Source organism: Bos javanicus, chromosome 7 (assembly GCF_032452875.1).
Source record: "Bos javanicus breed banteng chromosome 7, ARS-OSU_banteng_1.0, whole genome shotgun sequence".
NCBI classification, from domain to species: Eukaryota; Metazoa; Chordata; class Mammalia; order Artiodactyla; family Bovidae; genus Bos; species Bos javanicus.
In genome coordinates this window covers 24,066,087-24,094,068 of record NC_083874.1, presented here as the reverse complement: position 1 = coordinate 24,094,068, position 27,982 = coordinate 24,066,087, and the positions used below count along the sequence as shown (strand labels likewise).

Below are 27,982 nucleotides of genomic sequence, written 5' to 3'. Positions count from 1 at the left end.
GATTAAAGCATTCATGGACAGAGGAAACACATAGATCTCTTATTTTTATCAGCTGTGTTCCTGGAATCGGAATAACAACAAGATGTGTGCAATTATGGGTCAATCTCTGTGGTCCTCTGAAGTCAGTTAATCTGTCAGTTTCACTCAAATTCTACTAATATTTTTAAACACTTGATAAACCTAAATGGACTTAAAATTAAATCCTGGGTTGGCTTTAATCAGGTTCATTCAGTGGACTCTCCGTAAGGTCTAAGCTCTGAAATCCTGCTTCTCCCTCAATAATATTGATGAATCATTAGCAATTCAGTAAAATATGTATATGTTCTCAGATTTTTCCAGTCTAAAAGCCACTGACCACTGTTGAGCCAAGGTAATATTGGCTAAATGGAGGGTTACTAAGAATATGGCTTATGCCTCAAACTGTGTTCACAGCATTTGTATCAGCCTATATGATTTCTAGCATTTACGATTTGACGATTTTGTGTACACAGTGGGAAAAATTGCTCTCAGCTGAGAGGAAAAAAATTATAAATCCAGGTATACCCAAAGAAAAATTTCCTATCATATAATTGTTAGCTCTGATTTTGAAGTAGATGTAATACAGCCTTTATTAAACATTGCTAATGTTTATTTCATTGAGACTAGAAAGTTGGCAAAAATAAGGCAAAAACAATCTGGTTGCTTGCTCTGGCTTGAGTTAACTGTTGAAATAATCATATGCCACATTCTGATATATATTCGGCCTTAGGGTCTTTCCTGGGAAAGCAAAACATGACCCATCTGTTTTCTGGCATTATAAATCTGTATTTACTCATTTAAACTGTCCTAAGCATAGAACACTGACTTGAAAAAAATAATGTAGTCTCTTATGCTTAATGAAATGCTATATTTTCTGGCTGAATTTGATCTTTCTGCCTTTACTTAAAATTCTGAAACTTCTTGTTTTCATTATTGGAGGCCAGTAGAGGAGCAAATAAAAGAGTATTATTTTATCTACTTTCTATACAGAGTTTGGTCCTTCATCAAGCTTCTATAGAGTAAATTTTTCTGTGCAGTATTAAGAAATGATTTATACTTATTCAAGTGAACTTTAAAGACCAAACAAAACACCTTGAAATTGCACGTAATTGTGGCTTATTCTTGGATTCCATACATAGTGTACAATTTAAACTTAATATAGCCCTTTAAAATTCCAGAAGGTGACTAGATTTGGCCACATTCCAAATTATGACATGATTAATAGAGTTTTGGGTAAGACATTGTGAGTCTTTTGTAATTATATAATAGAAAATAATGCGGTGGAAGCACAATAAATCATTCTGAGTGATTTAATTATATAGGTAATATGGTATAGCTTTGTTTAGAAGTAGAAAATATTTAAGCTTGCAGTATGGTGAGTTATTTTTAACTTACCTGCAAAAGGAAACCACAGTTGTATTCAGTATATTCATTTGAATAGAAGAAGAATCTAAAAACGAAGGTCATTTTTTCTAATGAATAGGGGAATTACATCAAACTAATACCCGCTTTCTAACTATAAAAATAACATTGAAGTTGGGACTTCCCTGGTGGTCCAGTGGCTAAGACTCCACATCGCCAATGCAGGAGGGCCCAGGTTTGGTTCCGGTCAGGGAACTAGATCCCACTTGCTACGACTAAAGATTCCACATGCCACAATTAAGACTGGAGCAACCAAATAAATAAATACTTTAGAAAATAACACTTACGTTAATAGGAATTCTTCTTATTTTGAGATCATTCTCATAGTAAAGATTTTCTAAAGCAGTCTCAAAATGGCATTTTATGATGATTTTTTTGCATTTTCTCTGAGAAGCGTTATAACTAAAACTCAAATCATATTGATTGCTTGATAATTCATTTCTGTAACTGTGAAAGACTTGACTATATCTGGATTATTTTTAGTCAGAATAATTTTCTTAATACATATGCTTCAAATACCATTAAAATCTACCTGGTGTATTATATTGTCCTAGGACTTGGTAATAGCTATGGGAAAATAAGTGTGCTATTTCCTGTGTCATTACCTATCTAATTTTTTAAAAGAAGTTCAAAAAGAGAGTTAAATTATCATGTAAATCTTGCCAGTATTCTAAGTAATGCTCTTTGGGTAATCAAGATATATAACCTTAAAGTAGTCTCATACTGCATAATTATTAAGTTAAAGCAATTCATAACAGGCACTTTATCCAGATTGGTCAGCAGTCAGTATAAATAAGTGGCTTGGTGGTTTGCACCATTTCACATGTCCCTGGAAAAACATTCTTGTATTTCTTGCTGTTTGTTACAGTGGAGTCTTAGACGAATTGCCTGTTCCCAGACCTCGTAGGTCCTTGGCCTGATGATTTGCCTTCGGCTTTCCACATAGAAGCTTGTCACTCCAATTAACACTGACACTGGTAGTTGTGACTTACCACCATTTGTAGGAAATTGGAATAATTACATAAGACATTTCACTGAAGGAAAACTTAGGAATCAATGAAGGAAACTTAAAACTTGATCAGAGCAATCAAGAGTATCCTAAAACAAATTACTAGATGATACCACATTTTTAATCATGCATCTCTACAGCCTAGTGTTACTATATTAAAAGAAAAGGAACCAAAAAAAAAAAAAAAGAAAAGAAAACTGAGATCCAAAAATTGAAGAATAGGGAGTTCTTGTTACCCAGTGGCCAGAATAGAACCTTTTGACTATGGATTCTTACATAGATGGACTGATGATGCAGTGCTTCATATACCCCACCCCAACTCAATCAACTTATAGAATGTTCCAGAATTCAAATGAATATATGTATAGATCCCTGGTTTTAATACAGCTAAACTAAGTGGGCTGTTACAGGTTAGTAGAAGCTCAATCACTTGTTAGAAGGATTTCCCTTTCGAATTTAAAGAAATTATTAGCAGTAACAGTAAATAAATTAAATATCTTACTAGAATGTAAAAATAGAAATGTTTAAGTATATTCTGAAACTAGAGAGTAAAAAGAATTAATAAAATGGGAACTGCTAGATGGAGAAAATATATTGTTAAGTAGATTGATTAGTAAATTTAGTATTTACCAAAGACCTGAATGTCATCATTTTATAAGACTGAATTCATATTAATTTATGAATTCTTGCATTTCCAGAATTATATTCCATGGGAAACTCATTCATTAGGATGTGGTTTCCATGTGAGAGAAATACTATAGTTAAAGATAATCACGATACTGGATGCTTGAGGCTGGTGCACTGGGATGACCCAGAGGGATGGTATGGGGAGGGAGGAGGGAGGAGGGTTCAGGATGGGGAACACATGTATACCTGTGGTGGATTCATTTCGATATTTGGCAAAACTAATACAATTTTGTAAAGTTTAAAAATAAAATAAAATTTAAAAAAAAAATTTAAAAATAAAGACAATCAAATAATCTATGCTCAAAAAATTTTCAGATCCTTTAGCATTCTTCTGTACATGGCAGATCCCAAAGAGAGACTATGTGAAGTGAAAGTCACTCAGCCGGTTTCGAGTTTTGTGACCCCATGGACTATAGCATTCATGGAATTCTCCAGGCCAGAATATAGGAGTGGGCAGCCTATCCCTTCTCCAGGGGAACTTCCTGACCCGGAAATTGAACCAGAGTCTCCTGCATTGCAGACGGATTCTTTACCAGCTGAGCTATCAGGGAAGCCCTAAGAGAGACTCTGGTATTTCACTTTTCTTTTCTTTTTTTTACCAAGAATCACTTTTACAGAGTATGTAGCTAGTTTGTTATTTAGTATAACACACTTTACAAAAGCTTACAATAGATTAAATTTCAAAATCTAGCTTTGTAAATATTTTTTCTACCTTGAGAAAATTTGTAGATTGAAACCAAACTGAAATAGTCTGTAATCCAGAAAACTGTTCTTGAGATGGATTAGCATTTCTATTTAGTATTATTTTCTAATTATATCTACCAGTCTATTGATATTTGGAGAAGATAACTGCTTATCATTTTTATGCTAATAGATAATCTCATAAGATAGGAAAATTTGAGCAGCTGTACAATTAACAAATATGAATCTATCATCTGTGTGCATGCACTCAGTCGTGTCCGACTCTATGTGACCCATGGACTATAGCCTGCCAGGCTCCTCTGGCCATGGAATTTTCCAGGCAAGAATGCTAGAGTGGATTGCCATGCCCTCCTCCAGGGGATCTTCCTGACCCAGGGATCTAACCTGCGTCTCTTGTGTCTCCTGTATTGGCAGGCAGCTCTTCACCAGTTGAGCTAGCAGGAGTGCCTCTGAATCTATGATCCTGAGTTCTGTAATTGTTAACTCAGTCAGTGAATTAAAGAAAGCAAAGACTATGGGCTTCATTTTAAGCATATAGGCATTGAGAAAACCTATCCCACAATATCCTAAAGAAGAGATATTTTGCATTATAGGAAAATTTACTTTAAAAAATGCACTTATCTCTGAGTAGGCTGTTCATACTGAAGAAATTCCTCAATGATATATAAGATGCTTCTCCTCAAAAGAGACTTTCTATTATTTTGTGTAGATACATCCACCAAGCATTTACTCAACTTGGTACTTACCATTCTATCTGAAAAAGATAGCCATCTTCTAAACCATGCACAAAATCCCTGAACTGTCGGCTATCAAATTGTTTTGTCTCTGTCTCTATGTACTGCCAGAGAATGAGACAGTTTTGCATTGTTATCATTTTTATTTTTAAGATCTCTTCAGAGTCTTGTCTATTGCCCCAGATATATTTTTAAAAATTGAGTTTTCAAAATATTCCCAATTATTCAATGTAATTAAATGCTTTTGGCTGGTATAATTAAACATAGCAGAAATATATTAGCTTCAGAAGAATGAAGCACACATACTGTGTGTATGTCTTCTATCTAAAGAAAATGTATAATTTAAAGAGATTGAAGGAGTGTCTCTATGTACATGTTCATTGTCAATATTTTTTAACATCTTTTGGATTGGAAAATAGGGAGAAATATTTTTTTTAATCCACAGGGTTTAAAAATACTGTCTTCTTAATAGATCCTTGAAAAGTCACTAGAATCTTAAAATAGTGTTGTCAGTTCTTTTGTGTGGCATACCAGGACATCTATAATTTTACCTTCTAAACCATACCCAGAAGTAATTCAGCAAATATATATCATTGAGTTAAAAATTATTCTTGATGTCCTTTATAGGGGTGGAGTATGAAGCAGGCCAAAGCTCATTTTGGGGACACTGAACTTCAATAGGTGGGGCAGGGTAAAGTTTCACATAAAAATATAATGAAATTTGATGGCTGTATAAAATTAAAATCAGCAGTTTTAGCACTGATTGTTTTTTACTTAGATTTAGGAAAGTATATGTTCATCAAATACCAGAGGATATCCAGAGATAGATATAACCAGATCACCAGGACACCCAGGGAAGGAGATGGATACAATACAAGGAAAAATATGCAAATGATCAGCTAGTTAGAAAGGCATCATGCTAACTCACTTCACTCATGTCTGACTCTTTGTGACCCATGGACTGTAGCCCACCAGGCTCCTCTGTCCTTAGGATTCTCCAGGCAAGAATACTGGAGTGGGTTGTCATTTCCCCCTCCAGGGAATCTTTCTAACCCAGGGGTCGAACCCGCATCTCTTGCATCTCCTGCATTGGCAAGTGGGTTCTTTACCAGTAGCACCACCTAGGAAGCCCAGAAAAGCATCCGATGGATGCATAACATAATGAAGGGGAAAATTGTCTTAACAAACAGGTCTCTGCTCTGCTTCAAGTTAACTCTGGCTCTCCAGCCTCAGTATAGCTGCAGTGCACAACCTGCAGCAGTCTTCTATGCAGAAGAGCAGGTCCTTAGGCCCCCTAACCTCAGCCCCCACATCTGCAAAAGGTGCCAAAGCAACTGAATGTCTCCCTGAGTTTCAAAATACTCTGTGCAAGTAAAAGTAATAGTTTTCTGGTCTGAAAAACTTGTAGAGATAGTGGTTCTATGTTATGAGATAGGAAAGCCTAGGGATGAACCAAGTTGGAGGGGAAGGACTATGAATTCTATTTGGGCTGTGCTTCATCATCTTTTATGTCAGTGATGTGTGTAGTCAAAGGAAAAACATTGTTGAGTTATGCAAACACCTTAGGAGACAAAAGCACAAATAACAGAATGGATTATAAAAATACATACTTTATAACTTTATGTACTATGTATAGAATATATACGAGTCCATATAGAAGAACTAAAACGAACAAACAAGTTTAAAAAATACACACACACACACAGCTCCAGGGCTCAGCAAGGCAACGAGAGAAGTGGGTTGGGGGATAGTCTGGGTCTGCCATACAGAGGAAGCAGTTTCTACTAAATTCTGCCCAGTTGCTTCCACATACGTTTTCTCACACTGCTTCTAAAATTGGATATTATCAAATTTTCTATCATTTTGATACGTGAAAAAAAATCTTATTTTGAAATGTACACATTCTTAGACTCAACAGCTCCACTGTCATAGAATTTTCTTACAGACATTCTCACATAATTTACTCACTGTATTTATGAAGATGCTCATTGCGGTCTTGTTTGGAACAACACACACTTGAAAATAACCCACCCATCCATTAACTAGTTGTATGACTCATAATACTATACACAGTGGAATACTGTCATTTTTAAAAGTGTATTTGTATATACATAATGATGAGAGAATTTCTCCAAGACCTACTATTAAATAGTAAATATTATGTAGAAGAGTTACATAGTGTAAACTAAAGTTATTTACATGTATTGTTTTTATACATATTAACATTTCTCTACACAGATAAACAAAGAACAATTTATTTGAATTACATTGAAGGAAAGGGCCTTCTGTACTCAAAATTCTACCTCCCATCTCCATAAATTACCTTTCATTTTATAAACTGGTGAATGGTTTCTGTCAGAAATTAAAATTCTTTCTTAATAGTTACATTTTTCATGCTGCAGTCTCAAAAATGATTGATGTCTTAAATATAGACAGATGCTAAGCGAATACTATATAATTTCTATGAAGGGGAGAGGATTTTGTGAGTTAGGTAATTGATGAGACAACTTGGTGTTGTCTTGGAATCAGACAGCCCTGGGTTTGAATTCAGAATGTTCTGGTCAGTAAATTACTGAAGCCAGATGAAATCATTTATGAAGAGTTATTAGCAAAGTGTCAGTTACATAGTAACTAAATAAATGCTGACCATTCATATTGTAGTGTCAGTAGAGATAGGGACAATGGTTGGCTTTGAGAAACTGTTATGAGGTTAAAATGAACAGAAGCAGGGTTGATCTTCTGTGTGAGGTGAAAAGGAGGGAGGGATTCATGTGTTTAAAAGGAATCCCACATTCACATGAGATAGGAAATCCTAGAGATGAATCAAGTTGGAGGGGAAGGATTGTGAATTCTATTTGGACTAAGTTTCATGCACCCATAAGAGAACTGAATGCTGGTATCTAGTAGGTAGATCAGAGGAAAGGAATGGGATGGAATATACATTTTGGAATCACCAACGTGTAGGCAGTGTTTACATCTTGAAGTATAAGTGGGCCCGAAGAGAGGGTGTAGATGAAGAACAAAAGTGGCAGCCATGAAAAACTCCTTTCTTTAAAGACATGTGAGGAAAGAAGCACCTGCTAGTAAAAGGGACTGAAAAGGGGGTATTCACAGAAACAGGAGGAAAAGACATGAGAAACAAGAAAGAAAGGATGCTTAAGAATGTTCAATGAAATTGAAGCTCAGAGGGACTCGAGGGGACACTGGTTCTTTATTCCCAAACATTAGCTGCTATAGGACTGTGCCAGTGGCATTCTCATATTTTCTCAAAACAAAGTTCTTCATTTTGTTTCCTTGAAATATATCCCACTCCCAGTTTCCTTTTTCTCGAAAAATGTCAATGCCATCTTCCCAAACACACATGCGGAAGGTATCCTTCACACTTTTTGTGCTATTCACAAGTAGGGTGTTGCTCTTCACTCTCTTTTAATAAATACTTTTATTAAAAAATAAAGGCCTTTTAATAAATATTTTCACCATGACTAGAGTTAACAACTTCTAATGTGCTTCTGTACCCCCAGACTGCCCTCTTACAGATTCATTCATTCATAGGGATGGCTTCACCACTCTAACCAACAGTTCAAACAGTTTCAGAGAATTGGCATCGGCTTTACTGTCAACTAAAGGACTTTACTGTCAACTAAGACTTCCCTGGTGGCTCAGATGGTAAAGCATCTTTCTACACTGTGGGACACCTACGTTTGATCCCTGGGTCGGGAAGACCCTCTGGAGAAGGAAATGGCAATCCACTCCAGTACTGTTGCCTGGAAAATCCCGTGGACGGAGGAGCCTGGTAGGCTACAGTCCATGAGGTCACAGAGAGTCGGACACAACTGAGCGACTAAAACTTGCACTTTCACGTACTCACTCAGGTGTTCAAAGCTTTCTATTGCTGATCTTAACCTACCTATTGAGAATCGTCTCTTTGTTCTCATTAATTCGGTATCTCCAGTAAGCTCAGACCTGAGCCGTTTGTACTTTTACAATCTCCACGTCTTGGTGTATACACCTTATCACCTGAATGTATTTGTTTTCCAACCATCCAAGTCCTTTAAGGACTACCTCAAGTACCTCATCTCCCCAGTAAATAACAAAATGTGTTTTGTGCTTATCGACTCATTTTTCTCAATATTTATTGCCTTACATTGTTGCTGTTTCATTGTCTTAACCGTTTAAGCCCTTTCACATATTCCTCTGAATGAACATACCATAGCATGACAAGCAGTGATTTTTATTGAATAAATGACTGCTTAAACTTTTTCATCGAGTAAGCAAAAAATGTATGATACATCTAAGCATTGCATTTCTTTTCTTCTGATCTATTTTTCTGACTCTAGTTCTATAACAATTACAATGCTTCATGTATTTTACTAGGAAAAATTAGTCACTAGCTTATCTTTCTCCAGGAATATTAAGGTAATCAATACAATTTTATGTAAACATGCAACTCCCTTGACCTTTTTCTGTATGGTATATCAAACTACTTAAAAATGTGATGTTTTTAATTAAAAAAAAGTAAATCCAGCCATATTTGAGTAACATGCTATTTAAACCTAAAGGAGGCTTCAGGTTGAACTTCAAGGAAGCTGGCAGACCTGTTTTGCATTGTCTGGAATTCATGTGTCAATACCTGACAAAAGGTTGGAGAGCAGTTATCTAACCTAGAAGGAAGGCAGCAGATAGAAACAAAGCACAGTTAAGGATTTTCTCTGTGAACTGGGAAATATGTGGTATATTTCAGGTTGGAATAAGTTAAAGGTTGCTATATAATGTACTCTGTACTATTTTAAATCAAGATTTTATTTACTAAAAACAAAAAACACACACTTACTCTAACATGGCCCCAAAGGATCTGATCCCTTTTTGACATAGGGTTGTTATACTAGACCTGGAAAGTATTTAATTGGAAAAGGAAATTCAATCACTGTCTTTCCAAACAACTGTCTCTGGTGGGAAGATGTTTCCCTGGGATGATAGTGATAAAATAGAAACGGACTGCTGGTCTTTTTTCACCTCTGCAACAGCCTGTGATTCATAGGCTCCACACTGACAGAACTGCAAATGTGCTCAGGACTTTGTATTTATTAATTGCTTCTTAATGCAAAACATCTTGTTTTAATTCCATTATTGTGGTGATCAATGTATATACTTTGATATAAAAAATGATTGGGGCGATTATTATGACCTTTCATAACACATTCAGTTCCCTGCTAATCATTCATAAGCAATCCACTTGATTTTTGCCACACACATTTCCTTGATTTGCAGTAACTCTATGCAAACATTTTCATGAAAGAGACAAAAATAGTTGAACTGTAGAACCAAGTGATGAATTAATTAAATACATATGCAAAAAATCCTCAATGTCTGACCTCTAGGAATAGATTCAATCCCAAATATCCATGTGTTAAATAAAGCAGATGAACTGTGTTTAAAGATGTTGCAACACTGACCAAAATAAATTGCAAATCTTAAAAAACAAAGCTAACTTTTGTTCCTTAGTATGCTTGTTTCACACTCACTTTATTAAAAAGTTTAAAGATGGAACTGCCAAACATATACATAAATGAATAGGAATGCTGTGCTAATAATTTCCAGTAGAAGTCATCATTTAGTTTCCTTACGAGGTCCACACTCCACTGTGAATGCTACTTCACTCTCGTTAAACTACTTTGGAATAATCCATTTATTCCCAAAGACAAATTATCCAAGTCAATGCTGTTAACCTTGTTAGAGATTGGCACTTATCATTATAAATTATATCAGGTTCTAGAAGGTTGTCTATTATATTGGTTAAAAAAAAGTTCTGTCTGCCAGTGACAATTTTCTCTTAATTTAGGAATTCCTATTTCTTACAGAGGCCAGCTGGAAATGAGTAAAGCATTACAGAGCCTTCCTTAGCTGTTGGCCTGGAGAATACACATTCTCTCCAGAATATATATCTTTGGCACAGTCTAGAAGGAAGGAATCTCGGGTAATCTCTGTGCTGGCCAAGTGTGAGAATTATTATTTTTAACCCCTAAATATCCTGAAATTTGGGGATTTTTTTCAAGGAATTTAAAAGTAGACTAGTTATATTTGTTATCCAATAAAACTCCAAATAAATACAGTAGTATTTTTATTTCTGGGATCCTGACTCTTTGGTATAATGTTTAAAAGAATATTTTATGGGATTCAGCATGTTGAAGAGTTTTACAGTAACTTCAGAGTTAAACATGCATAGATTAACAGGCAAACAAGTTGATTATTTAACCTAAGTATACAAATTTACTTAGATCACAGTGTCCTGATTGGTTCCCAAACGTAGGTTATCTAAATATTCAGAGTAAGAACTAGCACTGAGCATTGCCTGTGTGCCTATTCTGAAGTCCTGAAAGGAAAGGTGGAAACTAATATTTAACCAGTAACTTTAACGTTTGGCATTTTACCATAGGATCCCAATACTGAAGACTAGATAGGGAAATCTTTTGCAGCTGAAAGTTGCATATGCAGAATATATCTACTTGATCCTAGAACCCATGGAGCACAGAAGCAGTGCAAAAATCAGACATCAATGGAAACAATGAGTGTCTCTTCTCTATATAGAAGAGTAATTAAGAGATATTTATAGATATCCCATTCATAAAGGGTTTTTAGGTGAAATTAAGTTATTCAGAAGCACGTAGGTTACTCCTTAGACAAAAGGACACTGTTCTTTGGTAAATTTGGCAGAGACATATCAGATAGATTATATCATGAGCCCTTATGGATATTCCTACATGATTCATGAACTTTCAGTGACAGATAATTTTGCACTTTACAAAAGTGGATTCAAGTGATGCTATGGATGAGCTTTGAGAGCCTCCTAAAGTCATGTTCACTGTTTTTGTCCCTCGTTTGACACTTTATAAACTTGTAGATACCTATTTATTAGTGCCTGTACAGTCATGTTTTACTCAAGTCAGTGTATTACAGAGCATGTTTGCTTTTATTCACTAGTAGTTAGAGGATTTATGCCTCTAAGCATTGTGGTATTCATAGACATTTGGGGGAACAATATATGTAGATTATTTTAAAAGATACATATTCTTGATAAGCATACTCAAAGCCATCATGAAATGAATATTTCTATATAATATAATAAAAATTTAGTAACAGAGTATACTCATTCCTTATATGTTTATTTGATCCACCAAAATGTATTTATACCAATATGCTATATAAGAGCTATTTATCCTCAGTGTATCAGATTAGGCTTGAAGAAAGATTTCATCAGGCCACAGTTATTTTATAGCACACACAGCATAGTGAAATTATAGCATCAATAAAATGTCTCAGGATAAATGGCCTTTCCCTAAACACCTAGTATAAGGTGTTTACATATTTTTCCAAGTATTAAACCAAGATCTTAGCAGCACTATTAATGCTATAAATAATTCTGTTAGGAGTGAAATGTCCATGGTCAGTCTCTTGCTAAAATTTGAGCTTACTACAATTTTTGAGCTGTGGTGGAAGCTCATCCATCTTTATGGTGGAAGAAGGAATTGCACACCGTGGCTGGTCCATGAGATGGACTTCCTGGCTATTCAGAGTTCATTTCAACCTTTTGTTTTTAGGACAATGCCTCAGTTGAGAATTTGTTAAGAATTTTTTGACTTTGTTTTGTTTCCTACTTTTTTTTCTATGTTCCTCATTTATTTACATTTATTCACAAACCACAAATTTGTCAGATCATGCTGGCATCTTAACCTGCATTTATCGGCAAACCCTGCCCACTCAGGGTTAGCATCTAACTTAGTAAATATAACTTTCCAAGACTTTACATCTCGATCACCAGACCCTTGTTGGCCATTGTTGGAATATGATAAACGTGTGAGTTAGATAAGCGTCCACTGTACTCTTCCATCAGCTTGGATATTGCTTATTCTTCCCCAAATATTTCCTTTTCAGTTAGTTTATTCAGATGAAATTTCCTTAGGTAAAATAAAGTTAAAGCTGTGGCACATATACACAATGGAGTATTATTCAGCCATTAAAAAGAATACATTTGAATCAGTTCTAATGAGGTGGATGAAACTGGAGCCTATTATACAGAGTGAAGTAAGCCACAAAGAAAAACACCAATACAGTATACTAACGCATATATATATGGGATTTTAGAAAGATGGTAACAATAACCCTATTGTTATACGAGATATATATATATATATATATATTGTTTTTTGATTGACATATATATATAATATATATTGTTATATTATCTCGTATATTGGTATACGAGACAGCAAAGAGACAATGATGTATAGAACAGTCTTTTGGACTCTGTGGGAGAGGGAGAGGGTGGGATGATTTGGGAGAATGGCACTGAAATATGTATAATGTCATATATGAAACAAGTCGCCAGTCCAGGTTCCATTCACGATACTGGATGCTTGGGGCTGGTGCACTGGGACGACCCAGAGGGATGGTACAGGGAGGGAGGAAGGAGGAGGGTTCAGGATGGGGAACACGTGTATACCTGTGGTGGATTCATGTTGATATATGGCAAAACCAATACAATATTGTAAAGTTAAAAAAAAAATAATAAGGCTAGTTAGCTCTTATTGTGTGGTGTAACAATGACAAAAAGAAAGTTTTAAATAATGGAAATAGTTTTAAGGGTCTATAATACATGATGTGAAAGTGTTAGTTACTCAGTCATATCCGACTCTTGGCAATCCCAGGGACTGTAGGCCTCCCAGCCTCCACTGTACATCAAATTTTCCAGGCAATAATACTGGAGTGAGATTGGTTCCAAATAGGGAAAGGAGTACGTCAAGGCTGTATACTGTCACCCTGCTTATTTAATTTATATGCAGAGTACATCATGAGAAACTCTGGGCTGGATAAAGCACAAGCTGGAATCAAGATTGCAGGGAGAAATATCAATAACCTCAGATATGCAGATGACACCACCCTTATGGCAGAAAGTGAAGAAGAACTAAAGAGCCTCTTGATGAAAGTAAAGGAGGAGAGCGAAAAAGTTGTCTTAAAATTCAACATTCAGAAAACTAAGATCATGGCATCTGATCCCATCACTTCATGGCAAATAGATGGGTAAACAGTGGAGACAGTGACAGACTTTATATTTTTGGGCTCCAAAATCACTGCAGATGGTGACTGCAGCCATGAAATTAAAAGACTCTTGCTCCTTGGAAGGAAAGTTATGACTAACCTAGACAGCATATTAAAAAGCAGAGATATTACTTTGCCAACAAACGTCCGTCTAGTCAAAGCTGTGGTTTTTCCAATAGTTATATATGGATGTGAGAGTTGGTCTATAAAGAAAAGTGAGCGCCGAGTAATTGATGCTTTTGAAATGTGGTGTTGGAGAAGACTCTTGAGAAACCCTTGGACAGCAAGGAGATCCAACCAGTCCATCCTAAAGGAAATCAGTCCTGAGTGTTCATTGGAAGGACTGATGTTGAAGCTGAACCTCCAATACTTTGGCCACCAGATGTGAAGAACTGACTCATTTGAAAAGACCCTGATGCTGGGAAAGATTGAAGGTAGGAGGAGAAGGGGACGACAGAGGATGAGATGGCTAGATGGCATCACCGACTCAATGGACGTGAGTTTGAGTAAACTCTGGGAGTTGGCGATGGACAGGGAGGCCTGGTGTGCTGCAGTCCATGGGGTCGCAGAGTCTGACACGATTGAGTGACTGAACTGAACTGCGTAGACATTCCCTTCTCCAGAGATCTCATTTTAAGAGAGAATATAGTCTTCTTGCTAATTTGCTACCATTTGCATTCATTTTTCTCATTCATTAAACTATGTCTCTAATCATTTTAATAGTTCAGACTGTTTGAATTATTGAAGTTTCCTTTGTCATATTTAGTGTTTGACATGAAAACGAATGTAGACATAATTTAATACAATCTTAGAGATTGTCACTAAATATCCTAGGTCAAGAAAGAGTTTATTCCATTTTCGGAGAAATCTATAATGACCTTATCTAAAGATAATGCTCAAGTGCAGGGAATGTCATCATTTTCTCAGGTAGATTGAAATGATGAATACATTATGTCAAAGCAAATTTTGTTTTCAGATACTTTAGGTGGAAAAGGGCGATTACCAGCATCATTTTTTTTTGTTGTGCCTTGCTTATTTAAGTTTGTTCTAAAGATTACTGTTTCCCTTTTTTACTATGTAAACCTAGTACATCAGGATTGTGTTTCCTGTTTAGAATTAAAGACTTCTAATTCATGGAACTGATTCATGAGGTGCTTAGTTTCAAAGGTCCTTCAGGGCAATATTAAAACTGTTTGGGGAACAGATTACTTGTCAGACAGTACAAGTCTCTCTTTTTAAATAACTTTAGTCAGGAAACATTCCTTGTAAAAGAAAGATCAATGGCGACTTATCTGGTACACCCTGTGTTTTTCTTTTTCTTTTTTTGACCAGTTGCTGGCAAATTGATTTTGACATTTTAGCATTTTGGCATTCAGTGGATGTCTAGAGTGCTGCCTTGTCTCTAATATATTTTAACCTAGTACATATGTGAAGAAGTTTAAAATGTATTAGAAAAAAGATTGAAGGGAGGGAGGGAGGGAGGGGGCAAGGAAAGAAGGAAGGAAGGAAGAAAATGGAAAGAGAAATTCATTGAAATTGATCCAAGATCTGTAAAAACACAATGGAAGGAACATTGTATTTGGAAACAGAAGATTGCATTTGAGGTTTGCTTCTCCTTCACATGGAATATGTCTTTGTCACTTTCTCCATGAGTCCTTCCTTCCCTGATCATCCCATTTGAATTGCTAAACCCCATAGCCCAAATTTTCCCAGTCTTCCTTCCCAGCTTTAGTTTTTCTATAGCACTTGTTAATATATGATATACAATGTATTCTTGACCTTTTCACTTCCCACTATTAGAGTGTAAACTGAATGAAGGCACAGATGTCTGTTTCGTTTACTATTATTTTCTGGTATCCAAAAGAGTATTTGACACATCATCAGATCAGATCAGATCAGTCGCTCAGTTGTGTCTGACTCTTTGTGACCCCATGAATCGCAGCACGCCAGGCCTCCCTGTCCATCACCAACTCCCGGAGTTCACTCAGACTCACTTCCATCAAGTCAGTGATGCCATCCAGCCATCTCATCCTCTGTCGTCCCCTTCTCCTCCTGCCCCCAATCCCTCTTCCCATGAGGAGGCCAAAGTACTGGAGTTTCAGCTTTAGCATCATTCCTTCCAAAGAAATCCCAGGGCTGATCTCCTTCAGAATGGACTGGTTGGATCTCCTTGCAGTCCAAGGGACTCTCAAGAGTCTTCTCCAACACCACAGTTCAAAAGCATCAATTCTAAAAAAAAAAAAAAAAGCATCAATTATTCAGTGCTCAGCCTTCTCCACAGTCTGACTCTCACATCCATACATGACCACAGGAAAAACCATAGCCTTGACTAGACGGACCTTTGTTGGCAAAGTAATGTCCCTGCTTTTCAATATGCTATCTAGGTTGGTCATAACTTTCCTTCCAAGGAGTAAGCGTCTTTTAATTTCATGGCTGCAGTAACCATCTGTAGTGATTTTGGAGCCCAGAAAAATAAAGTCTGACATTGTTTCCACTGTTTCCCCATCTATTTCCCATGAAGTGATGGGACCGGATGCCATGATCTTCGTTTTCTGAATGTTGAGCTTTAAGCCAACTTTTTCACTCTCCACTTTCACTTTCATCAAGAGGCTTTTGAGTTCCTCTTCACTTTCTGCCATAAGGTGTCATCTGCATATCTGAGGTTATTGATATTTCTCCCAGCAATCTTGATTCCAGCTTGTGTTTCTTCCAGTCCAGCGTTTCTCATGATGTACTCTGCATATAAGTTAAATAAACAGGGTGACAGTATACAGCCTTGACGAACTCCTTTTCCTATTTGGAACCAGTCTGTTGTTCCATGTCCAGTTCTAACTGTTGCTTCCTGACCTGCATACAAATGTCTCAAGAGGCAGATCAGGTTGTCTGGTATTCCCATCTCTCAGAATTTTCCACAGTTTATTGTGATCCACACAGTCAAAGGCTTTGGCATAGTCAATAAAGCAGAAATAGATGTTTTTCTGGAACTCTCTTGCTTTTTCTATGATCCAGCAGATGTTGGCAATTTGATCTCTGGTTCCTCTGCCTTTTCTAAAACCAGCTTGAACAACTGGAAGTTCACGGTTCACATATTGCTGAAGCCTGGCTTGGAGAATTTTGAGCATTACTTTACTAGCGTGTGAGATGAGTGCAATTGTGTGGTAGTTTGAGCATTCTTTGGCATTGCCTTTCTTTGGGATTGGAATGAAAACGGACCTTTTCCAGTCCTGTGGCCACTGCTGAGTTTTCCAAATTTGCTGGCATGTTGAGTGCAGCACTTTCACAGCATCATCTTTCAGGATTTGGAATAGTTCAACTGGAATTCCATCATCTCTACTAGCTTTGTTCGTAGTGATGCTTTCTAAGGCCCACTTGACTTCACATTCCAGGATGTCTGGCTCTAGGTCAGTGATCACACCATCGTGATTATCTGGGTTGTGAAGATCTTTTTGTACAGTTCTTCTGTGTATTCTTGCCATCTCTTCTTAATATCTTCTGCTTCTGTTAGGTCCATACCATTTCTGTCCTTTATCGAGCTCATCTTTGCATGAAATGTTCCTTTGGTATCTCTGATTTTCTTGAAGTGATCCCTAGTCTTTCCCATTCTGTTGTTTTCCTCTATTTCTTTGCATTGATCGCTGAAGAAGACTTTCTTATCTCTTCTTGCTGTTCTTTGGAACTCTGCATTCAGATGTTTATGTCTTTCCTTTTCTCCTTTGCTTTTCGCTTCTCTTCTTTTCACAGCTATTTGTAAGGCCTCCCCAGACAGCCATTTCGCTTTTTTGCATTTCTTTTCTATGGGAATGGTCTTGATCCCTGTCTCCTCTACAATGTCACGAACCTCATTCCATCGTTCATCAAGCACTCTATCTATCAGATCTAGGGCCTTAAGTCTATTTCTGACTTCCACTGTATAGTTTCACTAAATATCTGTTGATTGAGTGAATGAAAATGGGCTTTCCCGTTAGCTAAGCAGCAAAAGAATCCACCTGCAGTGCAAGAGCCCCAGGAGATGCAGGTTCTATTCCAGGGTCAAGAAGATCCCCTAGAAGAGGGCATGCAACCTGCTCCAGTGCAACCTTGACTCCTGGAGAATCCCATGAACAGGGGAGCCTGGCGGGCTACAATCTGTGGGGTTGTAAAGAGTCAGATATTAGGTTTATGAGCAAGATTAACCAAAATATTATGTATAAAAGCATATTAGATAATGACTGGATTATAATAGGTATTTCATGTGTCCATTTACCATCTAATACATAGATCTGTCAGTAAGTCATCTATAGATAGTGTGACAGTGTATCCCAGATTACCCAGGACCATCCTTTTTTATGCCCATAGTCTACGAATAGTTATCAGAACTTCTTTCACAAGTGCTCTGATTTGGATGTTAAATTCTATGATCACTGTGTCTAAAGATAAAGCATGCTACTTAGTTGACTTTACGGCAAAAGAGTTTATCTCATACCACGTAGCCTGTGTTATAGTAACACAACTCCAAAAAAAAAAAAAAGCCTTCTAATTAGGATAAGAGGTTATTCTGCAGGATAGAGAAAAAAGAAATATTTCTGTTAACATAAAGAGAAATATTGGCAATCTTCTAGTATCGAGTAGTCTACATGTCCCATCTTTGACTTTAGTACATATTAGTTCAAACTCCAGTACCACCACTTCTTAGCTGTGAAACTGTGTGCACTTTGTTTCACTTATCTGAGCCTCTCTTTTCTCCTGTGTGTAAAAGGAGTAATAGTAGTGCTCATGGGCTTCATATGAGATATTAAAGTAAATGTAACCTGTATCTGGCATATAGGTTATGGCATATAATAGAGTTATATGCCAGTATCTGGCATCTAATAGATCCTAAATAAACACCAGCTTCATAGTATTGATCATTTCTGCTGTTTTTAGCTTCTGCACAGAATCCTGAACATGGTGGGTAATCGGTAAATATTTGAAAAGCCAATAAACAATTGAATGTTCTGAAACATTCAAGCAAAATATAATTTTGAGACATCATTTAGTGGACTGCTATCATACCAATGTTGGATAGTACAGTGAATAATTAGATAATGAATTTGCAGTCTTTACTGTTATGCAGTGTCACTGCTTAAAAATTGCCTGACTGCAGTAACTTTTAATAATAAATTATTTGGAGTGTTTCCTTTCATAGTAATTTAGACCTGAAAGTGTAGCTATGATCTACTACAGTGCCTTACTTAATGAAAAGGAAAACTAAGTCCCAGGTACATTAGATTCTAGAGACAGTATTAGAGCCATGGCACCCCACTCCAGTTCTCTTGCCTGGAGGATCCCATGGACGGGGGAGCCTGGTGGGCTGCAGTCCATGGGGTCGCTGGGAGTCAGACACGACTGAGCGACTTCACTTGCACTTTTCACCTTCATGCATTGGAGAAGGAGATGGCAACCCACTCCAGTGTTCTTGCCTAGAGAATCCCAGGGTTGGGGGATTCTGGTGGGCTGCCGTCTGTGGGGTCGCACAGAGTCGGACACGACTGAGGCAACTTAGCAGCAGCAGCAGTTCTTCATTTCAAGCCAAAATTATAGTGACTTTTCCTTTTAATATTTGTCTGTCTTTAATCATAGTGATGTGATTTGAGAAGCTATCCAATTATTTAGTAGTACCTTCTATAATAAAGTAGAAATAGTTTAGAAGATACTTTGGAATTTCAAGTATATCTGTTTATTTTTCATACATTTGTAATAAATTTTTACCACATATATTTTATAAAGAAAATAATTACTATTAAAATCTTGATGTTTTTATTATTGAAGTATTCTAATAAAAATAATATTCTAAAGCTGTTGGGCTAATTTCATAATAAAGCTTATGCCATTAGTTTCAAAGGCAGAAATGATGCGATTTCAATTAAATGAACTTTTTTCTCTTAATTTTCTAAAAAACAGTTTATGGGAGCACTCTTCAACCATTATCTACTAAAATTGTGTATTCTAAGTTATCATGTATATATACTTTGTGATCCTGGAAAAAATGATGTTACTTTGGTTTACACATGTCCTTTGGAGTTAATATAAGATTAGTTGAAAGGGTTGGTAATAGTCTATGATTGATTACTAGACTTCTTTGACATATGATTGAGAACTGTCTCTATTATATCAAAAGGAGTTCATCTATTATAAAACTTCTGTTGTTCTTTTCATGTCTCCAATATTGTGATTACTTTCAAGATCTACAGAAATTTTAGAAAAGCAGATACTAGAATGATATAGTTCCACATAAACTTAACCACTTAAAGTTTTTAGTTTAATTATTTTGAGTTTTCCTGAAAATATTTCTAAGAAGCATGGTGTTTGTATGCATGTATCTATTGAATAATATTAAGAATCTTCCAAAGGACAAAGACCATGTAAGCAATGACTCCTCTTATAATAGCTTTTAAATTATAATAAAGCTTAAACTAATAGAAGCATTTAGGTCCTGTAGAAGTTAATGAGAAAAAAAAATCAGATTTAAAAGGGTGTAATATCTAAGTTGTTCTTTAATCGGCTATTTGTATAAAGCTAGAATTCGTCAGATGCAAAGAAGGTTTTATGTAGAAGTATTTATAGAATTTAGAAAGATCAGTTATCTGTAAAGTAGATGCATAAATAGCATGCACATACAATTGTTATTGTGTTATTCTTAGCTATTTTTATACACGATATGTAAGTTTTATTACTGAAAGTGATATGACTGCTGCTCCTACTGCTGCTAAGTCACTTCAGTCGTGTCCGACTCTGTGCGACCCCATAGACAGCAGCCCACCAGGCTTCCCCATCCCTGGGATTCTCCAGGCAAGAACAGTGGAGTGGGTTGCCATCTCCTTCTCCAATGGATGAAAGGGAAAAGGGAAAGTGAAGTCGCTCAGTCGCATCCGACCCTTCGCGACCCCATGGACTGCAGCCCACCAGGCTCCTCCGTCCATGGGATTTTCCAGGCAAGAGTACTGGAGTCGGGTGCCATCGCCTTCTCCGAAGTGATAGAACAATGAGCTTAATTTCAAGAATTTACCTAGAGACTCACTAGATGTCTGAAATTTACCAAGAGACACACTAGATGCATGAAAATATATTGATCAGAGATAAGAAGTAATACAAACTGGGTTACATCAAATGTAGAATACATACTATAGATCAGTGTTTTTCAAACTCAGGCTGTGCAGCAAAATGACCTAGGTACTTTTTTTTTTTAATGTATATTACCAGATTCCATCTGTTTCCTGCCTTAGAAATTCTAGGCCTTAAAATATATAGTTAAAAAGGTTTTTTTTCCCAAGTGATTCTAAGGGATAGCCTCAGATAGATAGGTATATGGTTTTAAACCATAAATGTTGCATAAATATGCATGAGTAGCTGGGATAATTGTGGAACACTTCGTGAGGGTAGTGGATTTGAGATTGTGATTTGAAAAGAGGCCAGGCATCTGGAAAGGAATCCTTCTATGAGCACGGTTCTAGTTGTGGGAGTAGAAAGTACATGGACATTAGTGCTTTATAGAGCAAATGATTCCTAAAGCAGAGAGGTAGAAAATCAAATTTGAGGAGGTAGATAAATGCCAGCCTGGACATTCGAGGATATTGGGCTTTATCTCGTAGGCAATGGGCAACTCAATAATTGAAGTTACTCCAAGGAGATTATGTATATAAAGCAATTTTAAGAGAATACATATTCTCTGTTAATATTTGTAATTGACTAGAAGGCTGGAGGCTAAAGACAAAGTGAACAGTAGCATACAGACTTGAGGTGATAAGGGTTTGTGTAGAATGCTTCTGCTGATGAAAATAAAAAGAGTTGGAACCCAGGATGATAGTAGAGGAAGAACTGAAAATTCTTGAGAAGAAAATGAAATCCTAACAATGACTTGGTAAAATATGAAGGGAAATGGTTATAAAACTTGTGCCTGCATATCTAAAAGATGACAATCAGATAAAGTATTGACCAGTTTTCAAGTAGAATGTGCCGAGATCATGTTTTTAAATAGATCTAAGTTTTAAGAACTATTTGGCCAAATATGACTAAATCTTTATTGCAAAGAAAATATAACTAGTAAATAAATATTTTTGAAACACAAGCATATTCCCTCTCTCATGTGTAATTTTTGTATTTTCTCACTCATCTAGACCTCAGCTTATCTGTATAACAAATTAAATCTAGTGATATACAGGGACCCAAGAGACTTCTTTAATAAACAGACATTGTACATTAAATATGTTCTCTGAAATAACTTACAAATAAAAACAAACTATATTTAGCTGAGATACAGGTATATTGCATTTTTTCATTACAGGAGATATGTTAAAAGGCTGTCTTACTAGAAAAATACAAGATTTTCAAATATTTGCACAATTTTTGATATCATGTTATCTGCCAAGATGGACTTCTTAGGTGGCTCAGTGGTAAGGAATCTACCTGCCCATGCAGGAGATGTGAGTTTGATCCCTGGGTTGGGAAGATTGCCTGGAGAAGGCAATGGCAATCCACACTGATATTCTTGCTGGGAAATCCCATGGACAGAGAAGTCTGGAGGGCTACAGTCCAAGGGTCGCAAAAGAGTCAGACACAGTGACTAAACAATGACAACAATCTTCTAAGACATAGCAATTATTTCATTAACACATCAAGTTGATACACCATTTGATTTTTTGGGGGGGGGGGCAAGTCTTGCAAGATCTTAGTTCCCTGACCAGGGATTGAACCTGGGTCCCAACAGTCAAAGCATGGAGTCCTAACCACTGGACCACCAGGGAATTCTGCCCTGTTGATGTTATTAATAAACATTTTAAGGCCAGAGTGGATGAGTACATTGAAAGACTATAATGAGGATTCAGCTCCACAGTTCAGTTCAGTTCAGTTGCTCAGTCGTGTCCGACTCTTTGCGACCCCATGGACTGCAGCACACCAGGACTCCCTGTCCTTCACCAGCTCCCACAGTTGGTGTATATCTACACAGCTCCACAGTTGGGCATATCTAACTGTCAAGCATCAGTGACTAAATTAAAGAACAGCAAGTCATTTGTTGCAAACTAGATATTAAACCTTTAAAAACTGTCGGTCCAAGTGTGTTACTGGTATCACCCACTATCTTTCCCAAGTCATACTCTCAAACTTTTTTTCACTTTTATGTTACTGAAGTTTAGTTGATTTATACTATTGTATTAGTTTCTGCTGTACAGTAAAGTGATTCCATTATACATATGTATGCATTCCTTTTCATATTCTTTTCCATTATGATTTATCACAGGATACTGGATCTAGTTCCCCATGCTCTACAGTATGACCTTGTTGTTTATTCATTCTACATCATCATTCATCACTCAAAGCTCTGCCTTAGGTCAGCTAGGTGTTCTAAACTGCATTGTGTCCAGTTTATGAGCAGCAGTGTTTCTGACCCTTGTTTTATATCAACCCTGGATGTTGTGGCTCATGTCAGTTTTAACAAATATAAGGAAAAGGTGACTCACAGCCCAGAAAAAGGAAACAGCAAAAAGAACAGTTGACAAAACCTTGTATCTCTCCTAGTGCTCAATTACCTGTGGCAAAGGAATGCAGTCCCGTGTTATTCAATGCATGCATAAGATCACAGGAAGACATGGAAATGAATGCTTTTCTTCAGAAAAACCTGCAGCGTACAGACCATGCCACCTTCAGCCTTGCAATGAGAAGATTAATGTCAATACTATAACATCACCCAGGCTGGGTAAGCAGATCCAAAAAAAGGGAGTGATTTTGACAGACATAGAAATGATCATGGCTTCTTCTGTTTTATGTATCACATTAAAGCTTAGTTATCAATCTATACTAATTAGTTTGCTTCTGACTAAATTGGATCTATTCAACCATATAGTCCAAATGAAAACTATTTTCGTTCCTGAGCTGTCACTTCAGAGCCAGGCTGTGGAAATGCGAATGCCGTAATCACTCAAGATCAGCCTAAAAAGGGTTGGTGGATGTAACCATATTTTTTATTCTGACCAGTCCCATGGCAGAACCCTCAGTTAAGGTAATGTCGGTGGAAAGGTGAAGCTATAGTGTATATCTTGGATCTCTTCATTGTTAATAGCCTTCCTTGTAATCCTGGGTACAAATTATCCTTTGGAGAGAGAGAGAGTAAAAAACTCACTTTCAAGGAGAGCAGGTACATGGATCTACACCACTAAACAAAAGGTACTGATTTTTTCACACTTAAGGACATAATATTAAATATCAATAAATAGTAGTAGCATTGATTTACATAGTTTTATGTTATAAAATGCTTTCACATATATTCTCAGTTACTGTCAGTCAGTCTAATACAACATCAAGAAGTAGAGTATGTATTTTAAGTAATATATCCTGTATTTGCATAAAAGTATTCATGAATGCATTAGCCTTTATTTTTGTGGCAGTTAGCAGTTTTTCATAGCACTGCTGCCTGGATGTCACTGGGTTCATTTGTTTAACATTATGTGTTGTTTTTAAAATTAATTTTTATAGTAGTGTGGTTGATTTCCAACGTTGTGTTAGTTTCTGCAGTACAGCAAAGTGAATCAGTTATACATATACATATATCCACTCCTTTATGTTCTTTTCCCATGTGGGCCATCACAGAGTATTCACTAGAGTTCCCTATGCTCTACAGTAGGCCCTTATTAGTTATCTATTTTATATATTGTGCTGTGTGTATGTCAATCCCGATCTCCCGATGTAGCCTACCCCCTCCCCTTTCCCTCTTGGCACACTGAGTGAAATAAGTCAGACAAAGAAAAACAAATATCATATAATATCACTTATATGTGGAATCTCAAAAAGTGATGCAAATTAACTTATTTACAAACATAAATAGAGATACAGCTGTAGAAAACAAATGTATGGTTACCAGGAGGGAACACCTTCAGTTTTAATTTGTATGTATAATCTCCAGGGGGTCAGTTAAATCATACAGAATAATATTGCCAAAATTCAAAGAGCTAACTTGTCATAGATACTTCTCCAAGCATAAGATTCAATCAAATGGAAAAGTTTGGTTCTTCATGGAAATATAAAAATTCTCTTTTTTAAGCCAAATAATTAACATTTCTAAGAAATAATCAGTTCAAGTAGAATTAAAACTAGTTAAGACAAGAAGTTAAGCAATCCTAGAGCAGATGTGATAAATCCTTGTATTCAAAAGCAACATAATCCCTTTCTCCAACAATTATTTGGAGTCCTTCTTGACATAAAATGTGGCATAAAATAATGAATTAAAAGAAGAATTAAATTAAAACTCCATTTTCTCTGTTTATTTTTTCTTGAAGGACATCCCCAAACATAGAAGCACAGTGGTTGGAAAAGCTAAGGTTTTTAAATGTAAAATAATGAATCATATGAGAATAGTGGCAAAAGAAACAGTTGCAGTAGACTGTCTTTCATTATACATGCCAGAACACGATATTTCTTCGGAAAAACTGGGGCCGAATTTACCTCACTGAATTTTTTTATACCAAGAACTCATTTCAAACACTTCATTACTGTAAATTTTAGTCACTTTTGTTAATCAGCCTTGATTTTAAGGATGCCTGAAATTGTGACTCTTAGATATCACAGCTAGACATGTCTGCTGTCTAGGAAACGAGGAATGTGAAATAAGTGTAAGCAGATTTTTTTGTTTTGCTGTTTCTTTGCAAGTTCACCCATAATAGCACTTATTAATTTGTATTCTCATCATGGTGAACATATTGAACACACTCATTTTTCTTTTTAATCTTCTCAACTAAAAATCCAAAAGAAGATTAAATAGAAGTCACGAAATGGAAACTTAAAAGCCATTTGCAGGACCCTCAGTGGCTTTGGGAAATCTATCTTTAATAAGTCTATAAAAGCTCATGAGTAAGGCCAGTATTCATTCACTGTACTCCTTTATTATAAAGTATGTTTGTTTATCTCTGTCTTTTATGTGCTGGGAGGTTATGTATATGAGTCAACATGAGTGTACAAAACCCCTCCTTAAATGATTGCTGTTTGTTTCTACTCACGACACCTAGTTTACCTGCATGTATTAAGTTCCCTGTGTTTGTTTCACAGCTGCTCTGACTTTCAAGTGCCTGGGAGATCAGTGGCCCGTGTACTGCCGGGTGATACGTGAGAAGAACCTCTGTCAAGACATGCGGTGGTATCAGCGCTGCTGTGAGACGTGCAGGGACTTCTATGCCCAAAAGCTGCAGCAGAAGAGTTGACCTCTGGCAGGCTGGCTGGCCAACAGCTCTTTGCAATTACATTATTTATAAACACACACACTAGCATGTTGTTCAGACCAAATATTATCAGATTACATATAATTTAATCAAATTAATTAATTTATTATTTTTTTTTTTTGCCTGCAAAACATCCAATATGGTGTTTGCTTTGGTTCTACAAACATTTTGATTTATACTATATGGCTTCATAAATAATTTTATATAAATAAGTTGGATCCAGTTTCCAGAATAAAAATAAAAAGGGAAAAACAAAAACCAATCAAGATCTTTAGACTTTAAAAAAATTTTTTAACAATTTTTTTTTAAGTTAGGGCTGTCTCTAAGGTGCTATTCTCTCCCTGACAATACCATTGAGTTATCCAGAATATATACTAATTTAGCCTAATAGTTTAGTTATATATGGAGAGATACCATTTTTTTTTTTCCTTTGGTATCCTGATGCAGAATTTGCCCATTTTCTGTAATCTGCAGGAGATGTGTAAGCATAACAAACCTCATAGTGTTGAACAGGTTTTTAGAGAATGTATTATGCGTTGGGTTCAGATTTAGAGATATCCATAGGAAAAATTCTACTGTAATTATAACCTTATTTTAATAATGGAAAAGAAAAGTCTGAATAGAGACTTTGATCATGTTCATGAACATGTACTTGAACACAAGTATTGTAACAATGAAACACTGTAATGATTTACACTGAATCACCATTGCACTGTTGCTATAGTGTAGAGAAACCGTTATAGAAATGGTAACATCCTACAAAAATGTGTATTATTTTAACATGTTGTCATTATATTTTAGCTTTTTAAAATATTTTGAACAAAGAAAGCGTTGATCCACCCATTTCCTTGTATCTTTTTAGCAGATTTATTAGAGTATAGTACTTAGCCTCACAAATCATAATGAGAAGATTTACTGTTTTTCAGCCTTTTCCCTAGGAACAAGGAAAAACAAAAATCTTATAATACTGTGGTAGTTTCATTGTGTTTTTCTTTTTAAAAATTAAAAAGTTTTACAATTCTGTGAAACGTTTAAAAACCAGTTTAAGGTTTTCTTGTGAGAAAATATTGTACATGATTCACATGATTTCTTAGATTTTTCAATAAAATATGTGAAACTTCCTGTTGGGAGGCAGTTCTTCATGAGTCTCTCACATTTCCACATGTCTTGGCACTGTCTGCTTTTGTTCTGGACTGTCTTCTAAAGGATGTTTGTGTAATGAACAGCCTTGGAAGGTAAAGATAGTGTCTTTTTTGGAGCAAAGGGCAAACATGCTTATTTCTCATTATGAAAGTTTCAAGTTCCCTAAAATTGGGATCTCTCTCCTGTAACACAGTTCACTGAATGTACAGGTCCTGCCTGGCTCCCTTCATGTCATCCTCTGGGAAGTGGGGCTCAGGGAACTAGTGATTCTCTGGCTACTGCTGTTGCTGTAAGTAATAAAGTTCTTTGACTCTAACCCAGGAGTTTTGTGTCTTCTGCCCTGAAAGTGTGGCAGGCTAACTTGATAGATTGCAAGTAGAATAAAGCCTCAAAATCCTTATAGTTCTTAAGACTTCCCTTATTAATATTTTCACCTTCATTTTCATATAAGGTACAGTTTGTTTCTAGATTGTCCCTTACTATGGGTATCCTTTAGTTTAATTGCTGAGATATAAAACCAGTCAATTTCAACACATCTTATGGAAGATAGTAGGGGAATGGGAGAGGGAAAACTTACACAGTGAGAGAAAACATTCTTAAGCCATCCCTTGATTCCTGAATCCATGAATTGGTGCAGAAATGTCACCATTTACTGATCGATGAATTAGACCCTACACAACATCTTTGAGAACCTCCAAAATGTCTTCACCCAGAATTGAACACTTGGGGAAGAAAAGGCATTGCTGCATCATTCTGTCAGGCCATGTGTTCAGGGTGATGGGGGACATGGTAATTAGAAACAATATATCATATGGAACACCCTAATAGTGAATGAGGCTTTTGGTAAGTTCATGGATGGTATTTTGCAGAAGCTTTGCAGGCTGGCGATACACATCCGTATTCAGGGTAAGTGGCTATTTCTGTGAAAATAGTGCACTGCCTGTTCGGTGATT

At 36.3% G+C, this 27,982-nt stretch overlaps 1 protein-coding gene and 1 non-coding gene across 2 annotated transcripts in view; one reads left to right on the top strand and one right to left on the bottom strand.

Moving 5' to 3' along the window:
- The window catches only part of ADAMTS19 (ADAM metallopeptidase with thrombospondin type 1 motif 19), a 266,648-nt gene extending 239,299 nt beyond the window's left edge, over nucleotides 1-27,349 (top strand). Inside the window, exons 22-23 of the mRNA XM_061422888.1 lie at nucleotides 23,197-23,374; nucleotides 25,717-27,349. Of these exons, the coding sequence (XP_061278872.1) occupies nucleotides 23,197-23,374; nucleotides 25,717-25,868 (330 nt within the window). The 3' untranslated portion in view covers nucleotides 25,869-27,349. The remainder of the gene's footprint in view (nucleotides 1-23,196; nucleotides 23,375-25,716) is intronic.
- On the bottom strand, nucleotides 22,353-22,424 carry TRNAQ-UUG (transfer RNA glutamine (anticodon UUG)). Its single transcript has one exon. It is a non-coding gene; the product is annotated as a tRNA-Gln (tRNA).
- Nucleotides 27,350-27,982: the final 633 nt, after the last annotated feature.